Source organism: Oncorhynchus masou, chromosome 9, assembly GCF_036934945.1.
Source record: "Oncorhynchus masou masou isolate Uvic2021 chromosome 9, UVic_Omas_1.1, whole genome shotgun sequence".
In the NCBI taxonomy this organism is placed as follows: domain Eukaryota; kingdom Metazoa; phylum Chordata; class Actinopteri; order Salmoniformes; family Salmonidae; genus Oncorhynchus; species Oncorhynchus masou.
Genome location: NC_088220.1, coordinates 55,354,659 through 55,379,529, shown reverse-complemented (window position 1 = coordinate 55,379,529; position 24,871 = coordinate 55,354,659). Strand labels below are relative to the sequence as shown.

Genomic DNA, 24,871 nt, shown 5'->3' with positions numbered 1-24,871 from the left:
GAAAGGCCCAGTCTTCCCCTAAGCCAACTGCCAAAACGATGTCTGGAGCACTCTATTTAGTGTGCACACTCTTATCTCCTTTCCTGACAGGATTGGGTGCGTTTACATTTGGCATTTTCTCTGAAAGTGATCGGGATCCATGAGTGGCCGCGAGAGCATTTCCTTGGCAAACACGTCAGTAGTAGTGTAAAGGTTGCTATTCGTTATGAAACCGTGAACAAACATGACTATCCCCATCTTATCTTGGAGTGAGCTCAGTTATTTATGGCACATTTTAGATGCATCGATGTGGAGTATCACGCTAAGATTGAGTTTTCTGGTTTCTAGGTTTGTTAGCTGTGGCAGTGTTGCACTGATAAATTACTATAATTCCTAATGATTCATATGAAGACAAGACAATCTCCTTCCTGGATGTAGACTAAAGGATGGGTCCCCCCCCCCCCATGATTTGCGGGCAGCTGATTAGCCAAGTCGAAGTGTTTGTGAACGGGTGGTGTGAGGCGGGTAGCAGTGCAGTGTGATGTCAAATACAGAGTTACGGCACCTAAGGTTGCTGATTCTAGTGGCTGCAAGAGCTGTGGAGCCCAGTTTTATTTGCCCACTGACTCGGTCTCTTGAAGATCCAATGCTGCCATTTTTTTACCTTTCTAGCGCGGGGGTTCTGCTAGCGGAACACCTCCACAACATTCTGCTGAAAAGGCAGCAGGGGAAATTCTAAAATATTTTTTTAGACTCACACATTAATAAGTCCAATAGAGCAAATGAAAGATAAACATCTTGTTAATCTACGCTTCGTGTCCGATTTTCAAAAATGCTTTACAGCTAAAGCACAACATATGATTATGTTAGATCACCGCCAAGTCGAAAGAACACAGCCATTTTTCCAGCCAAAGATAGGAGTCACAAGAAGCAGAAATATAGATAAAATGAATCACTGACCTTTGATGATCTTCATCAGATGACACTCATAGGACATCATGTTACACAATACATGTATGTTTTGTTCGATAATGTGCATATTTATATCCAAAAATCTGTTTACACTGGCGGCTTACGTGCAGTAATGTTTTGATTCCAAAACATCCCGTGATTTTAGCAGAAATACTCATAATAAACATTGATAAAAAAAATACTAGTGTTATTCACAGAATTAAAGATAGACTTCTCCTTAATGCAACCGCTGTGTCAGATTTCAAAGAAACTTTACGGAAAAAGCATAATCTGCGAATGGTGCTCAGTTCCCAAATCAGCCAGAGGAATAGCCGCCATTTTGGAATCAACAAAGTTAAACATCTTTTGGTTTTGTACACCAGCTTTCATCTTTGGTTATGGACAATACACTACAGTTAAAGTTTGGGGTCACTTAGAAATGTCCTTGTTTTCCATGAAAACACGTGAAATTAGTTGCAAAATAAGTAGGAAATATAGTCAAGACATTGACAAGGTTATAAATAATGCTTTTTAATTGAAATAATAATTGTGTCCTTCAAACTTTGCTTTCGTCAAAGAATCCTCAATATGCAGCAATTACAGCCTTGCAGACCTTAGGCATTCTAGTTGTCAATTTGTTGAGGTAATCTGAAGAGATTTCACACCATGCTTAATGAAGCACCTCCCACAAGTTGGATTGGCTTGATGGGCACTTCTTGCGTACCATACGGTCAAGCTGCTCCCATACCAGCTCAATAGGGTTGAGATCCGGTGACTGTGCTGGCCACTCCATTATCAACAGAATACCAGCTGACTGCTTCTTCCCTAAATAGTTATTGCATAGTTTGGAGCTGTGCTTTGGGTCGTTGTCCTGTTGTAGGAGGAAATTGGCTCCAATTAAGCGCCGTCCACAGGGTATGGTATGGCGTTGCAAAATAGAGTGATAGCCTTCCTTCTTCCAGATCCCTTTTACCCTGTACAAATCTCCCACTTTACCACCACCAAAGCACCCCCAGACCATCACATTGCCTCCACCATGCTTGACAGATGGCGTCAAGCATTCCTCCTGGATCTTTTAATTTTTTCTGCGTCTCATGAATGTTCTTTGATCTGAACACCTCAAACTTAGATGAATCTGTCCATAACACTTTTTCCCCCCCAAATCTTTCTCTGTCCAGTGTCTGTTCTTTTGCCCATCTTAATCTTTTATTTTTATTGGCCAGTCTGAGATATGGCTTTTTCTTTGCAATTCTTCCTAGAAGGCCAGCATCCCGGAGTTGCCTCTTCACTGTTGATGTTGAAACGGGTGTTTTGCGAGTACTATGAGTACTATTTAATGAAGCTGCTGGATTAGCTAACACAACATGCCATTGGAACACCGGTGTGATGATCGCTGATAATGGGCCTCTGTACGCCTATGTAGATATTCCATAAATCAGCCGTTTCCAGCTCCAATAGTCATTTACAACATTAACAATGTCTACACTGTATTTCTAATCAATTAAAATAACATCAAATGGACAAAGTATTTTCTCTCAAAAAGGACATTTTTAAGTGACCCCCAACTTTTGGACGGCAGGGACGGCAGGTAGCCTAGTGGTCAGAGCGTTGGGCCCGTAACTGTAAAGGTTGCTGAATCAAATCCCCGAGCTGACAATGTAAAACAAATCGGTCGTTCTGCCCCTGAACAAGGCAGTTAACCCACTGTTCCCCGGTAGGCTGTCATTGTAAATAAGAATTTGTCTAGTTAAATAAAGGTTCAATTAAAAAATATATTTCACAACTGTTTAGATGAACAATTAGAATTTTTGCAACCAGTGAGTAGTTGAGTGATTCCTACATAGTGCATCTTTAAGTACCTTACTGTGATTGTTTCCAATTTAAAATAGGAAAGGAGCAATTTCTCAAGCAAGAATTGTAATAGGAGTGGTCTGAGTGGGGAGGGGACAACTAGCTATTATTGGCAGAGAGGTTTGGAACGGTCTTATTGGTCTATTAACTAATTTACCACCTGGTGGTGTCGCTGGGCAGGCCATAACTCCATCCCACCCAAACTGAAATTTCAGATTGTCTTTTCGAACAGCTCTTACACTAAAAGGGCATTTAAATTTTTTTTACAGGATTATTCTTACCTTATCGTGTGGAAATGTATATAAAACACAAGAAAATTATGTTTTTGACTGCACTGGGCCTTAAATTACAGTGGCTCTTTTTTTGTAGGTAGTGTTCATCTATGGCAACACTTATAACAGTGGTGAAAGTGGACTCGTTTAGTGTTTATTTATTTTTTATTTTTTACCACAGTTCAGTCGTGAGGTCCCTGTCTGTTCACGCCTCTGATGCCTTGGCCCTCTCTGGCCTCACTGCTCTCTTTCCGTGTTCTTGCCCAAAACACCATGACCCAAAACCAGCCGCACCTCAGAAGTTTGCTCTCAATAGACATAGTTGGCATTCCTGACATCATGCTAATTGAGATGACGGTCATTCCTTCGACGGCTCTCTGGACTCTCCCTCCACTTCGCTGGTTTCACCCAGCCTCTCAGCTGAGCTAAACTGGAGCGGTGCACATCTGGAAGATTCCCTCGCAGGTCACTGCCACAGTCCCAGCCTCTCATTAAACACTCATCCTCTCACTGAGCAGGGAGGGAGTGGGGAGGCTAGAGTGGGCTGACATATTTCCTGTGTCAGCTGAGCTGCCTGTGGCCTACATACTTTACCCAGCCATGCCCCGGGCTGCTGCTGAATGGATGCTACTAGGCCTGTTCTCCTCACTGTGACCGCTGCCTGGTGTCTCTTGTACAGTCATCCTTTTTTTAAAATTATAAATAAATAATAAAAAAAACAAACCCAGAGTCTCTGGTGGCACAGCTAGCACTGCGATGCAGTGCCGTAGACCACTGCGCTACCCAGGAGGCCTTACAGTCATCCTTTTAAGGTAGGTGAGAGATTCTCCTCGGACTGCCTTCTCGGCCCAACTAAATCCTAGACCACTAACTAGAATTACAGCATGTATGTCAAGTTTGTGTCCGTGGTCAGATAAAGTTGAGTAATTTGGTATGTGTATTGAACATGGGAGCTGCAGGTGTTTAAGACTCGACTATTGACACAACGTATAGGCTAATTGTCAGTTGACATTAAGCAACAGTCTGTGCTGAGAGCACTACTATTGACACACAACAGTGCACATTTGCACAATGGTGTGTCCTTGCTGGTCTGTAGGCTGTGGCCCTATGCTGCTGTACTGCTGAAGCTGTACCCCTCTCCTCCTAGCCTGGCTCATTCCCCAGGTCTTGCCTTGTAACAGGATCTGGCCATAGGCAGGTCACTGAAAGGGTTAACCACGCGGTAGAGCCCCCTCAGTGAAACCCAACCCGGCCTCTCACAAAGACAGGAAGCTACATAAATAAATCAACAAATAAACAGCGCTTCCCTCTGCTGGAAGTTTCTACGGTGCGTGCAAAGTCCAAAATATGCCCCCGGTATTTACTCTCTCTGTTGTACCCCCCCTGTGGCAAGAGACTTCTAAAGAAAGGCCAGTAACAGCACAGGACTGCAGCACTAATACTTGTAGGTCACTACTTCTCTTTAGGCAGTGCTTCCTCTAGTTGAGTCAACCTGACCTGGGGGCAACTCTCCTGCCCAAATTGCTGTGCAGAACAGACTGTGTCCCACTCCCAATTCTCTCCTTCCTCCCAAAGTGTGCACTTGTTCACTTCCCTTCTCGGATTTGAAAGAAAAGGCCTGTTTATAAGAAATTACGGGTAACTCCCACCAGCTCATGCCTCTACCAATCCAACGCTTTTATGCTTTGTGGGGTGTAGTGAACTAGTCCGCACCTCAGGAGGCAGGAGAGATTTATTGGGGCCTACCGGGTGGTTAAGGGAGCTGTACTGCAGCGCCAGCTGTGCCATCAGAGACTCTGGGTTCACGCCCAGGCTCTGTCGTAACCGGCTGCGACCGGGAGGTCCGTGGGGCGACGCACAATTGGCCTAGCGTCGTCCGGGTTAGGGAGGGCTTGGTCGGTAGGGATGTCCTTGTCTCATCGCGCACCAGCAACTCCTGTGGCGGGACGGGCGCAGTGCGCGCTAACCAAGGTTGCCAGGTACACAGTGTTTCCTCCGGCACATTGGTGCGGCTGGCTTCCGGGTTGGATGTGCGCTGTGTTAAGAAGCATTGTGGCTGGTTGGGTTGTGTATCGGAGGTCGCATGACTTTCAACCTTCAAGATACAAGATAGTAGCTACTACAACAATTGGATACCATGAAAAAAATAAATTAAAAAAAAAAAAAAATAGATTTATTGGGACACAATCTGAGACTCTTCCCCACTAGAGGTGTAGCCTACAGCCATTACATAACATGAGGTGGAGGTCATGTGTGGGCCACTGTCATGTTGGATGGCTTTGACACTCATATTACATTGTACCTTCATGCATCATATTCACACCTCAAACCAAATCTCTTTCCCCCTTTTCCTCTCCTCCTCTGTTTTACTGGGCGACCATAAGAAAGCGCACTAGAGATGTCAGGATAAACTCTCATTTATCAGACCTGTTTATCAGCTTCTGTTTACAGCAGTTTGCCCTAAATGGTCATTACTACTGACAAACTGAAACAACACTTTCTCACTGGTTAAGAACCTGCACTCGGACGAGTTCCTCTCTTAGTGATGGCTTGTCAGCACACGAAGTGTTTTTTTTTTTTTTTTTTTTTTTAATGATCACTTGTCCAGACCTGACGGGGTAATGAGAGCAGAGCGACATCGGTACCAGGACATGCTCTTTTAAAGGCTTATAGATGGGGCTGAGCCAGGGAGAGAGCCAGTTGCAGGGAACAGCCCAGGGCTTCTGTAATATAGGGGCCAGATCAGGGAGGGAGACAGTCATAGGGAACAGCCCAGGGATATACTACTCCACCATTTAATTAATCTCTACCAGAAAGTCTGTGTTGAAAATGGTTGAGGATGAGTACTCACTACTTATGGTAGCTAGCTAGACTCTGGCCATGCATGAGTTTGGACTGGAGACCGGCTTTATGTAGGTAGCGTCATAGATGGTAAAGGCCTACAGCAATAAAAACATGACGACCATAAACTAATCCAATTCCCTCAAGGTTGCTTTGTGTCTTACTCTATTACATTTTGGGAATTGAGCAGTGAGTCCATGATAAAAGCATGGACGACGGTGGTGGAGTGGTGCGTCACTCTCTATGGTGGAGCTGACCTTGAGAGAGCGCTTACATTGTTCAAACAGCTGTTTATGCATTCGGCTGGAGAGTGGTTCTGTCTGGGGAAACCGAACCCTGGCAGTGCTTTTGCATTTTAGTGCAACCACACCTCACCCCTCTGGATGTGCTGATGCTCTGCACGGTTCCCTCGCTACACTACATGAGCAAAAGTATGTGGGCACCTGCTCTCATTTGAAAATCATGGACGGGGCAGCAGGTAGCCTAGTGGTTAGAGCGTTAGCCTCGTAACCGAAAGGTTGCAAGGTCGAATCCCCGAGCTGACAAGTTACAAATGTTGTTCTGCCCTTGAACAAGGCAGTTAACCCACTGTTCCTAGGCCATCATTGAAAATAAGAATTTGTTTTGACTTGCCTAGTTAAATAATGGTCAAATAAAATAAAAATAATATGGAGATGGTCCTCCCCTTTGCTGCTAGAACAGTCGGCGGTTTCAATTAATTCCAAAGGTGTTCGATGAGGTTGAGGTCAGGTCTCTGTGCAGGTCAGTCATGTTCTTTCACACTGATCTCGACAAACCATTTCTGTATTGACCTTGTTTTGTGCACGAGGGCGTTGTCATGCTGAAACAGGTGAGGGCCTTCCCAAAACTTTTGCCACAAATTTGGAAGCACAGAGTCATATACAATGTCATTGTATGCTGTAGCATTAAGATTTCCCTTCACTGGAACTAAGGGGCCTAGCCTGAACCATGAAAAACAGCACCAGACCATTATTCCTCCTCCACAAAACTTTAGAGTTGGCACTATGTGTTGGAGCAGGTAGCGTTCTCCTGGCAAACCCAGATTTGTCCGTCGGCCTGCCAGATGGGGAAGCGTGATTCATCACTCCAGAGAACTCGTTTCCACTCCAGAGTCCAATGGTGGCGAGCTTTACACCACTCCAGCCGACTATTGGCAATGCACATGGGGATATTAGGCTTGTGTGCGGCTACTCTACCATGGAAACCCATTTCATGACGCTCCCCGACGAACAATTATTGTGCTGCAATTGCTTCCAGAGGCTGTTTGGAACTTTGTAGTGAGTGTTGCAAACGAGGACAGACTATTTTTTTACGGGCTTCTGCACTCTGGTCCCGTTCTGGGGGGGGGGGATCCTAGATCAGCACTCCAACATTGCTTTATGCGAATGGGCCCTGGTCATTCTACCATACATGCATGGCTCGGGGTAGTCAGTCGCCAAACTCCCTTGAACTTGATGGAAGTGGTGTCGGATAACCAAGCTTCCTCCTGCTCAAAGTGTGTGTTTGTGTGCTCTTGTCAGGAAAATACCATTTAAGTCCTAGCAGTCAACTAGTGAAATAGGCTGGCGTGTGGTGCTGGTGGACAGGCACAATGAGCTACCTGTTGCTGTGTGTTTTTGAACAGTGTGGTTATCATGCGACTACTGCGTGAGACAAAGGGCATCTCACAGAACTCTAGTGCCTTGGCCTCCAGGCAGACCTAACTAATTGAGCTGTAGCCTAACAATAGGTGGCTTAGTTTCGGCCAAGGCGTTGCTGACTGACTCCCAGACCTGGCTGCGACCTTCCACCCCCTTCCTGTACTCACTCAGAGGTGGACGACCCACACCTCTGCTGTCGCCTCTGACGAAATCCTCACAGGAGCTCATACAGCAGCAGTCATCATAATGATGACGATAATAACTTCATAATCAGTAGCATGTGAGCTTCCTCTGTTCACTGGTTTCCTCACCTTTGTGACAGTTGAGAACACACAGTATCACCCCCTCCCCGGTCCATGTCCCTGACTGGGCCCGTCAGCCGTTATCCCTTAGGCCATATTGATTTCTCCCACATAAACACACGGCAGGGCATAGCTGCTAGCAGACGTTCCACTGATTTAGCAGCTTCTCTTTCAGAGCTAAGCTGGCCCTGCTGCTGCATGTTGGTGCCGCCTTGTTTTCTGACTGGGAGACAGTGTGTTACTGACTGTGAGAGTGATGAGAGAGTGCGCTCATCAGTGAGGGATTGTTGGGTAGGCTGTCATTTTATTACAGCAGTGGGGGGGGGGGGGTGCAAATGCAGTCATGGGGAAGGCACGGCGGTTGTGCAATAACATTGTGTGCGAGCCTACCTCATTCTTTCTCGGTGCAGCCAGCCAGCCACACCTTTACCTGTTTAGTGTGTCACAAAAGCAGATGTTTGACTAGGGTGCTGCGTGCGGCGTCAGGGAAAGTGTCAGAAGGAAGAAATGTGTGTGTAGGTAGGCTATGTGGGTTGGCGGTTCTTGCGTCTCCCTTGCATTCCTGCTCGGGGAGTGCTGGTGGTGGGTCGGTCTGTTGGCAGGCAAAGACTGGAGTTGTTTGTCTCCTTGTTGGATAGCCCAGGTTTTAGACATCTATCTACATGACCCTTAACCCCTGTGAGATTCAGCCCTGATGCAAAGACCAAATGTGACCTTTGCTGTGGTCAAACTGAGCAGAACACAGCAGAACTGAGTTATTTTGATCCTCGTTAGTCGAACATGGACATGCCAGCTGGTGGGAATACCATACCACCCCTGAAAAGTAGCTTTTGGAGAGAAAAAACATGTTTTTTTTATCACCAAGAATATTGACACTGTTTCCTCCTGGCTGTTGCCCGGTGTCTGTCCAGGTCGTTGTTTGTAGACAGAGAGCAGAGAAATCTGTAATCCACTTGACCTGTGTTTTACTAGGATCTGTCTTGAGTGGCAATGATCCTGCGCTGTTCTTCAACACCACAAGAATAGTGTCATCTAGTTGTTAGTACTGCGCACACTCAACCAACACATACCTGGCCATAGAAGGGCAAACTATTTGACTAGTTGAGTCAACGTTTGAGCGACGCTGAGTTGTAAAATCCCATTGTTAAAGCTGACAGGTCTGCCATGCCCAATCCCTTCCTGGTTTAGAGATGCACACCTGTGTCCCTGTGTGACATCATGTTTGGGATATGGTGCCAGAGCCTTAGTGCCTCATAGGGTTAGTAGTAGCCTAGTGTTGTTGCTGAACTCTGTTATCACAAGGAAGTAGAATACAATAGATTTTTTTTTTCAACTGGTGGTTTTGTATCATGTAGGCTATTGGTGTCTAGCTAGAGTAATTTGAATGCGACCTGGTTATCTCTATGGTCAAGTTAGTTTTTGTTGTGTTGGTAATTATCAACTGTGTTGATTTTTAGCCATTTTGTTTTTGTCTTTTAATGGTACTGTGCTATGCCACATCCTTGCTCAGTTGGAGGCCGATGGCTAGCTGCAACGTGGGGGAGCATTGTTGGCAGGGGATGTTTGTGTCAGCCCTCCTCCTCTGTGCCTGTGGGTCTCGCTCAGGCAGGGGAGTGGGGGGCTGGGAGGCAGGGAGCGGGCTGACGGGACTCATTATATACATGCTGCTCAATGGGCCCTTTGTCTGGCAGCCCTTTGGAATGGGGGGAGAGCCAGGGCCAGCACCCTGTCATAATGTTGTCATACCGCAACACACACTGTAACACCTTGACGGGCCATGCCTATCCTGCTGGGAGGGAGGGTCGACTGATCCCAACTTTGAGTTGGGGATACCAGGCTTTTGGGGAGAAGGTGAAAGGGTGGGGAGGGCAGAAAGGAGTGTTCAAACGGTAGCTCAAATGGGTTGAAATGGTGCCATGTTGGGTCTCGTTGACTCTGGACAAGAGGAGCAAGGGTTACTGTTTGACCCACTCAGGAATCTGTGTGTTTTACTGGTGTTGGTGTGTATTACAGAAGCTATGTTCCAGTCTACTACACACATGGGGCCAAGAACCACAAGTGGTCCTCTTCTGATGCCATTTCTGACTGATAAAGAATAGCCCAGTCTGAAAGGAACATCGTTTAGCTCACATTTCAGTTTGCCTTCTCTGTGATTTTTTTTCTTCCTTTAAAAAAAAAAAGACAAGCAATTTGGGGAGAACATTTTTAACCCTCCACTAATGAATAGTGTGTGCCACAAGTTTTCAAAATAAGTACATTCAAAACACGTGTTTTCCACTGACTGTTTGTCACTAGAAAGTGCCTCGTGACTTAATGTAGGGGGGATAAAACATGAGTATTTTTTTATCGCGGGTGCTGGTCTAGTTTTTAGTCATGTGTACAGTTAGCCTGATACCCGGATCTGTTTGTGCTATCAAGTCAACTCCTTGTCATGCGAGCCCTTTTAATGTTTGGCATGACAATGAGTTAACATGGTGGTACAAACAGAGGTGTGACCAGGATAGCGTACACCGCAGTATATCAACCTTACAGCTCACTCACCTATCCCCTAAAGCACTCGGTTAAATACTTACTGCTAGTTGAAGAGATTCATAAAGAGGCTCGGAGTAGGAGTGCTGAAATAGGATCAGTTTTGTCTTTTTTAAATCCTAATGAATATGATTATATGGACAGGAGGACCTGATCCTAAATCAGCACTTCTACTCAGAATTATGTCAACCAATCATGGTGCACTTCCTGCTACGTGTAGCCTACTGTCTGAGGAACTTCACCCCCTATTTTTCCTTGTGTCTGTCTTTAATTCTATTACTAGGTAAGTTGACTGAGAATGCATTGACCTGGGTAATAGTTATAGGGGAGAGGAGCGTGGATGAATGAGCCAATTTTTGTTCGACCAGAAGAAAGAGTGCCTCCTAGCCCTCCAACACCACTCTGTGCCCTCTCTGACCTCACTTCCTCTCTCTCTCCAGACGTTCACGGCCTGGTGCAACTCCCACCTGAGGAAAGCAGGCACGCAGATCGAGAACATCGAGGAGGACTTCAGGGATGGCCTCAAACTCATGCTCCTGCTGGAGGTCATCTCAGGTGAGCCAGCCCATCGTCGTGATCATCATTACACATACCAAGCTCGACTACCACAGCTAAGCGCTAATCTACTTTACTGCACTCAGCACCAATATACTGTTGCTTTGGCTTTGGTCAAAAGTAGTGCACTATGTAGTGATTAGTGTACCATTTGGGTAGACCGAGTGCAGTGCCGGAAACAGACTCTCTAAAGTACTAGTGTCTCCTGTTCTTTTGATACCTTTTCATCTAAGTAGTCTGGTCGTAGGCCATAGCTTTGGCCCTGTAGATGTTGTCTATTTTGACTAGCAGCCCTGTGAAGGGTGATACTGTGACTTTAAAAGGAGCTGTGCCTGTCTGTTTTGCTGAGCCAGTGGAAAGGGCTGTTTTGTCATGGGACTCTGGGCTCACTGCATTTTGTTTGCCTGTTTGTGTCCGTGTGTGTTCATCCACAGGGGAACGGTTACCTAAGCCCGAGAGAGGCAAGATGAGGGTCCACAAGATCAACAACGTTAACAAAGCTCTGGACTACATCGCCAGCAAGGGGGTCAAGCTGGTGTCCATTGGCGCAGAGGGTCAGTTTAGCTACCCCACACACACACACACACACACACACAAAGAGCACAACTCCAAAGCTCACAGCATCCTGCCAAATACATCTCCCACTTGGGAGCAAAGGCATTTGGCTGGAGAGGGAGGGAGCTCTGGGGGAGGGGCCCTTCACAAGGCCAGTAAATCAGGAGGAGAAACGGCTGTGCGCGCCCGACTCTGACGGTGCGACAGTGACCTTTCTGCTCCAGCTATCATGACAAACGGCCCCGCCAGCCTCCACTCCTCATTCCTACTGCATGATACACACAGCCCATTGGACATCGCTCCAGTTTAGCCCTCTAGCCCCCACCACCCAGACCAGCAGCCTACCACCCTACACCACCAAAGGACAAATGGCAAGACCGAGGCAGGCAGAGAGGGGGATATAAACTAAGTGACTGATACAATGTTGAAGTGTTGGATGTTCACAGGGGAACAGGCAAAACCATTGTCTCTTATCTGTTCAAAGCCACCGCAACAACTTGGGACATTGCTTGAATGCATTATGCATGCCTTCACTCAGACAGATTTGTATTTGCACTGTAAATTACATATATTTGAAGTTCACAAACATATGCAGAACTAGTCCCAGATCTGTTTGTGCTATTATGACAAGTTGTTGACGTGGCAGAACAAACAGATCTGGGTTCAGGTAATTCATAACTGAGTTGATATTTTATTGTATTTATGAGTGATATCCCCTTTTTCTGTTAGAAATTGTGGATGGCAACGCTAAGATGACCCTGGGCATGATCTGGACCATCATCCTCCGCTTCGCCATCCAGGACATCTCCGTGGAAGGTCAGTCTCTCTCCTTTCAAATCTCTCGCTTCTCCTTCATCCCCTCCCCCGTCCCTACTAGGCAGGTAAGGTTGGTTTAGAAAACAAAACTTTGCTTTATGTTCTTCCTCAATTTTGGAGGGTGGATGTCACTGTCCTTAAATTATATTAATTGATCCATTGCTGCTCTATGTTCTTATGCCACTAACCGAGCAGGCATTTTCCTCTTCTTACACACACACACACACACTCCTACTCTTACTCAAAACAGCTGTGCTGAGGAGATTCCACAGGTTAATGCAACTGGGTCTCTCCGATACAATACACACTCACACACACTAAAAACAACTCACCTGCTCTGTTCTGCTGAGACCACAGGAGGTTGAGTGCGCCTTGCCAAGTGAATACAAGTCTGGCCTACATGCCTGCTCTGCTCTCACTGGCACTTGACTAAGACAGACAATGGCAGGAGAGATCGTTCACCCTGGCTTCCCCAGCTCCGCTGCACTCATCTGTGACCGGGAGAGAAGTTAAACACGTTAGCCATCTATAATGTACACTCCAACACAGTGGAAACTAGGTCGAGGCTGCACCTGACTCTGAAATGGCACCCTATTCCTATAGGGCTCCTGGTAGTGCACTATATAGGGAAGAGGGCTCTGGTCAAAAGTAGTGCGCTATATAGGGAATAGGGTGCCATTTGGACATACCATAGACTCCTCCAATTCACATTTGGACTTCGAAGCCAGTTCCACTGCCTTTTTTCATTGTTCCCCTCTAATCAGGACCTGATTTAGACCTGGGACACCAGGTGGGTGCAATGAATTATCAGAGAGAACAGATCCAGCAGTACTCTGGACCTCCCGGTTGGGACTTGAATATCCCTGCCATAGACTTATCGAACTCCTTCTCCCCTTTCCAGAGACCTCTGCCAAGGAGGGCCTGCTCCTGTGGTGCCAGAGGAAGACTGCGCCCTACAAAAACGTCAACGTGCAGAACTTCCACATCAGGTAGCCTACGTTTACACACACACACACGCACACACATGCACAGCCTCGACAGCAGCCTGACGTCATGCCTGATAACAGAACCTGAGACCGGAACAGGCTATAGTATTTCTCCAGACATTTTTTGACCACACTCCAGGAAACTCTACCAGCTCTTCTAGAAAGACTGCCCCCTGCTGGTGAAACGCAGGATAGACAGAAGTATGTGAGTATCCTATGGATGTGCAGCATAGAACTGTTCCTTTTTTTGTATTTTATTATTATTAAAAACATGTGCCACCCCCCCTTTTCCGGGTGAGGCGAAGGTTGAGTCATGCATCCTCCGAAACATGACCCGCCAAACCACGCTCCTTAACACCCGCCTGCTTAACCCGGAAGCCAGCCACACTAATGTGTTGGAGGAAACACCGTCAAACTGTCGACCGAAGTCAGCCTGCAGGTGCCCGAACTTGAGTCTGTAGTGATGCAGTGCCGTGGACTACTGTGCCACTCGGGAGGCCACAGAACTGTCCCTTTTCTGACTGATCTCTCTGCTCTCTCTGACCTCTCTCTCTGACCTCTCTCTCTGCTCTCTCTCTCGCTCTCATATTGACAGCTGGAAGGATGGCCTTGCCTTCAACGCTCTGATCCACAGACACAGGCCAGAGCTCATTGACTACGACAAGCTAAGGAAGGTGAGTGCATCAGCACACACCTCGCTTTGATTGCATGACATGTCCGTGGCTTGTTTTCTCACCCTCTGATTGGTTGCTCAGGATGACCCCTTGACCAACCTGAACAATGCCTTTGAGGTGGCTGAGAAGTACCTGGACATCCCCAAGATGATGGATGCTGAAGGTATGCACAGGGCACAGTTACTCCTGCTGTGTGTGTGTGTCATTGTATAGTGTTTCTGCATATTCATACTGTATTCATTCATCTGACTACTCTTGCATCCCAAGACTCCACGACTCCAGTGTGCAGGTGGATGTGTTGTGACATCATGGCTGCTGTGGTCACCCTTACACACAGACCGTTAGCCTCAGCCCCCCTCCTCCCTCCCTCTCCCTCCATTCATCCTTCTCACTGTTTTGTCTGTTGGCTTGTCCCTCCCCTATTTCCCTTGTCTGTGTGATCACAATTCTATCCTCCAGTTTGTATAACTGTCCCTGTGTCTCCCTCTGTGTGTAACTGTCCCTGTGTCTCCCTTTGTGTGTAACTGTGGTTTCCTACAGACATTGTGAACACTGCCCGTCCAGATGAGAAAGCCATAATGACCTATGTGTCCAGTTTCTACCATGCCTTCTCTGGAGCCCAGAAGGTACCCCTTACCCCCCCCCCCCCCCCCTCTGTCCTGCCCTGATACTAACCCCCCCAGCTGGTCCTGTCCTCCACATCTACCCCACCCTCTTCTCTCCTTTCCAGCATGGCTTTCTCCTGCAGCATTGGTGTCGGCCTCACCGGGAGCTGGTTTTGGACACTCTTCCTCACACTACACACACTAAGTCTTAGTCTCTTAATGTCTTGCTGGTAATAACATGGCCCTCTTGCTCTTGTGTAGTGGCCTGTCTATGTATAGTGATTCACTTGGAGTGGATCAGGCCCCGGGGGCCCTTCGTATTTAAATGGATCCTATACAATCAGGCCTGGGTCAGTTTGTGTCTGAGCAGAGGGTAGGCTCGATCAGGCCTGGGTCAGTTTGTGTCTGAGCAGAGGGTAGGCTCGATCAGGCCTGGGTCAGTTTGTGTCTGAGCAGAGGGTAGGCTCGATCAGGCCTGGGTCAGTTTGTGTCTGAGCAGAGGGTAGGCTCGATCAGGCCTGGGTCAGTTTGTGTCTGAGCAGAGGGTAGGCTCGATCAGGCCTGGGTCAGTTTGTGTCTGAGCAGAGGGTAGGCTCGATCAGTCCTGGGTCAGTTTGTGTCTGAGCAGAGGGTAGGCTCGATCAGGCCTGGGTCAGTTTGTGTCTGAGCAGAGGGTAGGCTCGATCAGGCCTGGGTCAGTTTGTGTCTGAGCAGAGGGTAGGCTCGATCAGGCCTGGGTCAGTTTGTGTCTGAGCAGAGGGTAGGCTAGTCAGAGGGACTCTTGAGAACTCTTCCTAGATGTTTTGTGTGTTTTTGATTTCACCTTCCACCTCAACGCCTCTGGCTCTCTCTCTCTGTCTGCTGGATTCATCTTCTTATTCCTCTCCTCTCACTTTCCTCTCCTCTTACTGTTCTCTTCCTTTTCTCTCTATCCTCCTTTCACTCTTCTCTTTTCCCCGCTCTTCCTCTCCCTGTGGACTGAGAACAGGAAGCCTGCTGACGGGCATGTTTTTTAATGTCGCTGTAATTAGATTTTTATTAATTAAGAAGTTGTTTATGTGCTCCAGTCTCAGGAGAGGTGTGTGCGCATGCAGAACTGTTTGCCACAGTCCCACTGTTGCCTTGACTACAGAACACCACAGTAAGCTGCTAGTGGGCCCGTGCTGGTTAACATATAGTCCTTTGGGCAATCATTTGTTCATTTTGGAAAACAATCATTAATCCAGAAACAGCATGGACATTGGCTACACTGTGTACCCTTCTCTTCAGTTTTAGGACCAGGAGGACCTTTTTTGTTATTACCAGCCTGACAGTTTAAATATTATAATCCAAATGGTGTGTGTACCAACCTCCACATTGTGGCCCCGGCAGACCCCTCCTGTCTCCCGAGGTGGTCTCTCTCTCTCTCCATCTCTGTTACGCTTTTTCTCTCTTTCATTGTAACCCCACAGTGACAACCCCCCCCCCACACACACACACACACACAGTGCATCATTGGAGGCCCCAGAGTTGGGGGCAGCAGCAATGGAGTCCGGCGTCTACTCCATTCACTACACCCCACCCTCCTCTCACCCCCCCACCTCACTGTGTGGCGGGACCCTCTGGCTTTGGGTAGCTTGGCTTCACCACTTCTCTCTCTCTCCTCTCACTGCCTGGCCATGGTTGTGTAGACATCGTGGGCACGCTGAGGCCTGACGAGAAGGCCATCATGACCTATGTCTCCTGCTTCTATCACGCCTTCTCTGGCGCCCAGAAGGTGAGCACCGCCACAACACAACCTTTAACCCCTGACCTCTGTGACACCAGCCAGGGTCACTGGCAATGTCACACTGGCCAAGGATGCTCACTGACGCTTTGGGCTCACACTACACTTCTACGAAACAACAAAAAATGCTCCTCCTTCCTCTGTAACTTCCCTGTTTCAACTCTTCCTCCGCAGATTGATCATTAGCAGTGTTTCCCATAGCTACAGTTGAGGCGTTACTCTAACAAACCAGTTAAGTGACTGAAATGAGCTTCAACTGATCTGTGGGAAGCGCTGTTAACGACGGTTCAAATGTTAACACTGCAACTGTTTCAATGTGCATAGTGTTTCTCTGTGGAGATTTTACTCCGTAGTGTGTTAGACGTTCCAAGGCATAATACAGTTTCTTACTGTTTCTTTATTTCAGTGGTATAACTTTAAGTCCCTAAACACACCAGCTGACGTGGACAAAAGCGGTACAGGACCAGACTGAATGCTCCCATTGTATAGGAGAAGCATGTAGCTTTCTGAGGCACAGAGTGTGACGTTGGCACACACAGTACATGGAACTAACCATTGATAGCTGTAGCATGCTGCGTTAGCACATACCCTTACTACTTTACAGCCATCCAATGGATTTACTTATGTGCACGGTGTTTAAATGAAGTGTAAGTCACGGCTAGTGTGTGGTTTTTGTGTGTTCACTCAGTTTACGGAGTTGTTCATAGCTAAAGTGAGATCTTCCACTCCGTCTAGTTAAAGGTCAAACTCCAGTTGCGTAAGACCAGCACACAGTACCTTCAGTTTGAGCTTGCACTGCATTTGTCTTTGACTGGTAGACAGCTGATCTGAATTGTACATTTGACCCCACTCTGTTAAAAGCCACACACATTTGTGCACATGCTCCTTGACGTTGGCGACCTAATCCATAACAAGCAACCTGTGTATTTGCACTGCTGACGATTCTCATCTGTGATAGGCTGAGACTGCAGCCAATAGAATCTGCAAGGTGCTGGCTGTCAACCAGGAGAATGAGCACCTGATGGAGGACTACGAGAAGCTGGCCAGTGACGTGAGTAGGACACCACTCTGTCTGTACCTCCCTCCTCACCACAGGTCGTCTGTCTGTACCTCCCTCCCTCCTCGCCACACGTCTGTCTGTCTGTACCTCCCTCCCTCCTCGCCACACGTCTGTCTGTCTGTACCTCCCTCCCTCCTCGCCACACGTCTGTCTGTCTGTCTGTACCTCCCTCCCTCCTCGCCACACGTCTACTGTCTGTCTGTACCTCCCTCCCTCCCTCCTCGCCACACGTCTACTGTCTGTCTGTACCTCCCTCCCTCCCTCCTCGCCACACGTCTACTGTCTGTCTGTACCTCCCTCCCTCCCTCCTCGCCACACGTCTACTGTCTGTCTGTACCTCCCTCCCTCCCTCCTCGCCACACGTCTACTGTCTGTCTGTACCTCCCTCCCTCCCTCCTCGCCACACGTCTACTGTCTGTCTGTACCTCCCTCCCTCCCTCCTCGCCACACGTCTACTGTCTGTCTGTACCTCCCTCCCTCCCTCCTCGCCACACGTCTACTGTCTGTCTGTACCTCCCTCCCTCCCTCCTCGCCACACGTCTGTCTGTACCTCCCTCCCTCCCTCCTCGCCACACGTCTGTCTGTACCTCCCTCCCTCCCTCCTCGCCACACGTCTGTCTGTACCTCCCTCCCTCCCTCCTCGCCACACGTCTGTCTGTACCTCCCTCCCTCCCTCCTCGCCACACGTCTGTCTGTACCTCCCTCCCTCCCTCCCTCCTCGCCACACGTCTACTGTCTGTACCTCCCTCCCTCCCTCCTCGCCACACGTCTACTGTCTGTACCTCCCTCCCTCCCTCCTCGCCACACGTCTACTGTCTGTACCTCCCTCCCTCCCTCCTCGCCACACGTCTACTGTCTGTACCTCCCTCCCACCCACCTCGCCACACGTCTACTGTCTGTACCTCTGTCCTCCTGTACCTCCCTCCCTCCTCGCCACACGTCTACTGTCTGTACCTCCCTCCCTCCCTCCTCGCCACACGTCTACTGTCTGTACCTCCCTCCCTCCCTCCTCGCCACACGTCTACTGTCTGTACCTCCCTCCCTCCCTCCTCGCCACACGTCTACTGTCTGTACCTCCCTCCCTCCCTCCTCGCCACACGTCTACTGTCTGTACTCCCTCCCTCCCTCCTGCCACACGTCTGTACCTCCCTCCCTCCCTCCTCGCCACACGTCTACTGTCTGTACCTCCCTCCCTCCTCCCTCCTCGCCACACGTCTACTGTCTGTACCTCCCTCCCCTCCCTCCCTCGCCACACGTCTACTGTCTGTACCTCCCTCCCTCCCTCCCTCCTCGCCACACGTCTACTGTCTGTACCTCCCTCCCTCCCTCCCTCCTCGCCACACGTCTACTGTCTGTACCTCCCTCCCTCCCTCCCTCCTCGCCACACGTCTACTGTCTGTACCTCCCTCCCTCCCTCCCTCCTCGCCACACGTCTACTGTCTGTACCTCCCTCCCTCCCTCCCTCCCTCCTCGCCACACGTCTACTGTCTGTACCTCCCTCCCTCCCTCCCTCCTCGCCACACGTCTACTGTCTGTACCTCCCTCCCTCCCTCCCTCCTCGCCACACGTCTACTGTCTGTACCTCCCTCCCTCCCTCCCTCCTCGCCACACGTCTACTGTCTGTACCTCCCTCCCTCCCTCCCTCCTCGCCACACGTCTACTGTCTGTACCTCCCTCCCTCCCTCCCTCCTCGCCACACGTCTACTGTCTGTACCTCCCTCCCTCCCTCCCTCCTCGCCACACGTCTACTGTCTGTACCTCCCTCCCTCCCTCCCTCCTCGCCACACGTCTACTGTCTGTACCTCCCTCCCTCCCTCCCTCCTCGCCACACGTCTACTGTCTGTACCTCCCTCCCTCCCTCCCTCCTCGCCACACGTCTCCCTCTGTCTGTCTGTACCTCCCTCCCTCCCTCCCTCCTCGCCACACGTCTGTCTGTCTACCTCCCTCCCTCCCTCCTCGCCACACGTCTGTCTGTCTACCTCCCTCCCTCCCTCCTCGCCACACGTCTGTCTGTCTACCTCCCTCCCTCCCTCCTCGCCACACGTCTGTCTGTCTACCTCCCTCCCTCCCTCCTCGCCACACGTCTGTCTGTCTACCTCCCTCCCTCCCTCCTCGCCACACGTCTGTCTGTACCTCCCTCCCTCCCTCCTCGCCACACGTCTGTCTGTACCTCCCTCCCTCCCTCCTCGCCACACGTCTGTCTGTACCTCCCTCCCTCCCTCCTCGCCACACGTCTGTCTGTACCTCCCTCCCTCCCTCCTCGCCACACGTCTGTCTGTACCTCCCTCCCTCCCTCCTCGCCACACGTCTGTCTGTACCTCCCCCTCCCTCCTCGCCACACGTCTGTCTGTACCTCCCTCCCCCTCCTCGCCACACGTCTGTCTGTACCTCCCTCCCTCCCTCCTCGCCACACGTCTGTCTGTACCTCCCCCCTCCCTCCTCGCCACACGTCTGTCTGTACCTCCCTCCCTCCCTCCTCGCCACACGTCTGTCTGTACCTCCCTCCCTCCCTCCTCGCCACACGTCTGTCTGTACCTCCCTCCCTCCCTCCTCGCCACACGTCTGTCTGTACCTCCCTCCCTCCCTCCTCGCCACACGTCTGTCTGTACCTCCCTCCCTCCCTCCTCGCCACACGTCTGTCTGTACCTCCCTCCCTCCCTCCTCGCCACACGTCTGTCTGTACCTCCCTCCCTCCTCGCCACACGTCTGTCTGTACCTCCCTCCCTCCTCGCCACACGTCTGTCTGTACCTCCCTCCTCCCCTCCGCCACACGTCTGTCCTCCCTCCCTCCTCGCCACACGTCTGTCTCCCTCCCTCCTCGCCACACGTCTGTCTGTACCTCCCTCCCTCCCTCGCCACACGTCTGTCTGTACCTCCCTCCCTCCTCGCCACACGTCTGTCTGTACCTCCCTCCCTCCTCGCCACACTCCTGTACTCCCTCCCTCCTCGCCACACGTCTGTCTGTACCTCCCTCCCTCCCTCCTCGCCACACGTCTGTCTGTACCTCCCTCCCTCCCTCCTCGCCACACGTCTGTCTGTACCTCCCTCCCTCCCTCCCTCCTCGCCACACGTCTGTCTGTACCTCCCTCCCTCCCTCCCTCCTCGCAACACGTCTGTCTGTACCTCCCTCCCTCCCTCCCTCCTCGCCACACGTCTGTCTGTACCTCCCTCCCTCCTCGCCACACGCCTGTCTGTACCTCACTCCCTCCCTCCCTCCTCGCCACACGTTTACTGTCTGTCTGTACCTCCCTCCCTCCCTCCTCGCCACACGTCTACTGTCTGTCTGTACCTCCCTCCCTCCATCCTCGCCACACGTCTACTGTCTGTCTGTACCTCACTCCCTCCCTCCCTCCTCGCCACACGTCTACTGTCTGTCTGTACCTCACTCCCTCCCTCCCTCCTCGCCACACGTCTGTCTGTACCTCCCTCCCTCCCTCCCTCCTCGCCACACGTCTACTGTCTGTCTGTACCTCACTCCCTCCCTCCCTCCTCGCCACACGTCTACTGTCTGTCTGTACCTCCCTCCCTCCCTCCTCGCCACACGTTTACTGTCTGTCTGTACCTCCCTCCCTCCCTCCTCGCCACACGTCTACTGTCTGTCTGTACCTCCCTCCCTCCATCCTCGCCACACGTCTACTGTCTGTCTGTACCTCACTCCCTCCCTCCATCCTCGCCACACGTCTACTGTCTGTCTGTACCTCACTCCCTCCCTCCCACCACGCCACACGTCTGTCTGTACCTCCCCCTCCCTCCCTCCCTCCTCGCCACACGTCTACTGTCTGTCTGTACCTCACTCCCTCCCTCCCTCCTCGCCACACGTCTACTGTCTGTCTGTACCTCCCTCCCTCCCTCCTCGCCACACGTTTACTGTCTGTCTGTACCTCCCTCCCTCCCTCCTCGCCACACGTCTACTGTCTGTCTGTACCTCCCTCCCTCCATCCTCGCCACACGTCTACTGTCTGTCTGTACCTCACTCCCTCCCTCCATCCTCGCCACACGTCTACTGTCTGTCTTTACCTCACTCCCTCCCTCCCTCCTCGCCACACGTCTGTCTGTACCTCACTCCCTCCCTCCCTCCTCGCCACACGTCTGTCTGTACCTCACTCCCTCCCTCCCTCCTCGCCACACGTCTGTCTGTACCTCACTCCCTCCCTCCCTCCTCGCCACACGTCTGTCTGTACCTCACTCCCTCCCTCCCTCCTCGCCACACGTCTGTCTGTACCTCACTCCCTCCCTCCCTCCTCGCCACACGTCTGTCTGTACCTCACTCCCTCCCTCCCTCCTCGCCACACGTCTGTCTGTACCTCACTCCCTCCCTCCCTCCTCGCCACACGTCTGTCTGTACCTCACTCCCTCCCTCCCTCCTCGCCACACGTCTGTCTGTACCTCACTCCCTCCCTCCCTCCTCGCCACACGTCTACTGTGTGTCTGTACCTCCCTCCCTCCCTCCTCCCCGCCACACGTCTACTGTCTGTCTGTACCTCACTCCCCCTCCTCGCCACACGTCTACTGTCTGTCTGTACCTCCCTCCCTCCTCGCCACACGTCTACTGTCTGTCTGTACCTCCCTCCCTCCTCGCCACACGTCTACTGTCTGTACCTCCATCCCTCCCTCCTCGCCACACGTCTACTGTCTGTACCTCCCTCCCTCCCTCCTCGCCACACGTCTGTCTGTCTGTACCTCCCTCCCTCCCTCCTCGCCACACGTCTGTCTGTACCTCCCTCCCTCCTCGCCACACGTCTGTCTGTACCTCCCTCCCTCCTCGCCACACGTCGTCTGTCTGTACCTCACTCCCTCCCTCCCTCCTCGCCACACGTCGTCTGTCTGTACCTCACTCCCTCCCTCCTCGCCACACGTCTACTGTCTGTCTGTACCTCCCTCCCTCCTCGCCACACGTCGTCTGTCTGTACCTCACTCCCTCCCTCCCTCCTCGCCACACGTCTACTGTCTGTCTGTACCTCCCTCCCTCCTCGCCACACGTCTACTGTCTGTCTGTACCTCCCTCCCTCCTCGCCACACGTCTACTGTCTGTACCTCCATCCCTCCCTCCTCGCCACACGTCTGTCTGTCTGTACCTCCCTCCCTCCCTCCTCGCCACACGTCTGTCTGTCTGTACCTCCCTCCCTCCCTCCTCGCCACACGTCTGTCTGTACCTCCCTCCCTCCTCGCCACACGTCTGTCTGTACCTCCCTCCCTCCTCGCCACACGTCGTCTGTCTGTCTGTACCTCCCTCCCTCCCTCCCTCCTCGCCACACGTCTACTGTCTGTCTGTACCTCACTCCCTCCCTCCCTCCTCGCCACACGTCTACTGTCTGTCTGTACCTCCCTCCCTCCTCGCCACACGTCGTCTGTCTGTACCTCACTCCCTCCCTCCCTCCTCGCCACACGTCGTCTGTCTGTACCTCACTCCCTCCCTCCTCGCCACACGTCTACTGTCTGTCTGTACCTCCCTCCCTCCTCGCCACACGTCTACTGTCTGTACCTCCCTCCCTCCTCGCCACACGTCGTCTGTCTGTACCTCACTCCCCCTCCCTCCTCGCCACACGTCGTCTGTCTGTACCTCCTCCCTCCCTCCCTCCTCGCCACACGTCTACTGTCTGTCTGTACCTCCCTCCCTCCTCGCCACACGTCTACTGTCTGTACCTCCCTCCCTCCTCGCCACACGTCTGTCTGTCTGTACCTCCCTCCCTCCTCGCCACACGTCTGTCTGTCTGTACCTTCCTCCCTCCCTCCTCACCACACGTCTGTCTGTCTGTACCTCCCTCCCTCCCTCCTCGCCACATGTCTACTGTCTGTCTGTACCTCCCTCCTCGCCACACGTCTACTGTCTGTCTGTACCTACCTCCCTCCTCGCCACACGTCTACTGTCTGTCTGTACCTCCCTCCCTCCTCGCCACACGTCTGTCTGTCTGTCTGTACCTCCCTCCTCCCTCCCTCCTCCTCGCCACACGTCTACTGTCTGTCTGTACCTCCCTCCCGCCACACGTGTACTGTCTGTACCTCCCTCCCTCCTCGCCACACGTCTGTCTGTCTGTACCTCCCTCCCTCCTCGCCACACGTCTGTCTGTCTGTACCTTCCTCCCTCCCTCCTCACCACACGTCTGTCTGTCTGTACCTCCCTCCCTCCCTCCTCGCCACATGTCTACTGTCTGTCTGTACCTCCCCTCCTCCCACACGTCTACTGTGTGTCTGTACCTCCCTCCCTCCCTCCTCGCCACACGTCTACTGTCTGTCTGTACCTCCCTCCCTCCTCGCCACACGTCTGTCTGTCTGTACCTCCCTCCCTCCCTCCTCGCCACACGTCTGTCTGTCTGTACCTCCCCCCTCCTCGCCACACGTCTGTCTGTCTGTACCTCCCTCCCTCCCTCCTCGCCACACGTCTGTCTGTCTGTACCTCCCTCCCTCCCTCCTCGCCACACGTCTACTGTCTGTCTGTACCTCCCTCCCTCCCTCCTCGCCACACGTCTACTGTCTGTCTGTACCTCCCTCCCTCCCCCTCCTCGCCACACGTCTACTGTCTGTCTGTACCTCCCTCCCTCCCTCCTCGCCACACGTCTACTGTCTGTCTGTACCTCCCTCCCTCCCTCCTCGCCACACGTCTACTGTCTGTCTGTACCTCCCTCCCTCCCTCCTCGCCACACGTCTACTGTCTGTCTGTACCTCCCTCCCTCCCTCCTCGCCACACGTCTACTGTCTGTCTGTACCTCCCTCCCTCCCTCCTCGCCACACGTCTACTGTCTGTCTGTACCTCCCTCCCTCCCTCCTCGCCACACGTCTGTCTGTCTGTACCTCCCTCCCTCCCTCCTCGCCACACGTCTGTCTGTCTGTACCTCCCTCCCTCCCTCCCCGCCACACGTCTACTGTCTGTCTGTACCTACCTCCCTCCTCGCCACACGTCTACTGTCTGTCTGTACCTCCCTCCCTCCCTCCCTCCTCGCCACACGTCTACTGTCTGTCTGTACCTCCCTCCCTCCTCGCCACACGTCTACTGTCTGTCTGTACCTCCCTCCCTCCTCGCCACACGTCTACTGTGTGTCTGTACCTCCCTCCCTCCCTCCTCGCCACACGTCTACTGTGTGTCTGTACCTCCCTCCCTCCCTCCTCGCCACACGTCTACTGTCTGTCTGTACCTCCCCTCCCTCCTCGCCACACGTCTGTCTGTCTGTACCTCCCTCCCTCCCTCCCTCCCTCCCTCCTCGCCACACGTCTGTCTGTACCTCACTCCCTCCCTCCCTCCTCGCCACACGTCTGTCTGTACCTCACTCCCTCCCTCCCTCCTCGCCACACGTCTGTCTGTACCTCACTCCCTCCCTCCCTCCTCGCCACACGTCTGTCTGTACCTCACTCCCTCCCTCCCTCCTCGCCACACGTCTACTGTGTGTCTGTACCTCCCTCCCTCCCTCCTCGCCACACGTCTACTGTCTGTCTGTACCTCACTCCCTCCTCGCCACACGTCTACTGTCTGTCTG

General features: G+C 51.8%; 1 protein-coding gene across 2 annotated transcripts in view; it reads left to right on the top strand.

Moving 5' to 3' along the window:
• LOC135546247 (alpha-actinin-4) overlaps positions 1 to 24,871 on the top strand; it is a 56,637-nt gene that overhangs the window by 17,911 nt on the left and 13,855 nt on the right. The window contains exons 2-9 of one of the 2 annotated variants that reach the window (XM_064974516.1): positions 10,827 to 10,941; positions 11,376 to 11,495; positions 12,226 to 12,312; positions 13,214 to 13,301; positions 13,894 to 13,972; positions 14,054 to 14,135; positions 16,248 to 16,333; positions 17,301 to 17,393. In XM_064974516.1, the coding sequence (XP_064830588.1) occupies positions 10,827 to 10,941; positions 11,376 to 11,495; positions 12,226 to 12,312; positions 13,214 to 13,301; positions 13,894 to 13,972; positions 14,054 to 14,135; positions 16,248 to 16,333; positions 17,301 to 17,393 (750 nt within the window). Of the gene's footprint in view, positions 1 to 10,826; positions 10,942 to 11,375; positions 11,496 to 12,225; positions 12,313 to 13,213; positions 13,302 to 13,893; positions 13,973 to 14,053; positions 14,136 to 14,512; positions 14,599 to 16,247; positions 16,334 to 17,300; positions 17,394 to 24,871 lie in introns of both variants that reach the window. The other variant, XM_064974515.1, reaches the window with a different exon arrangement.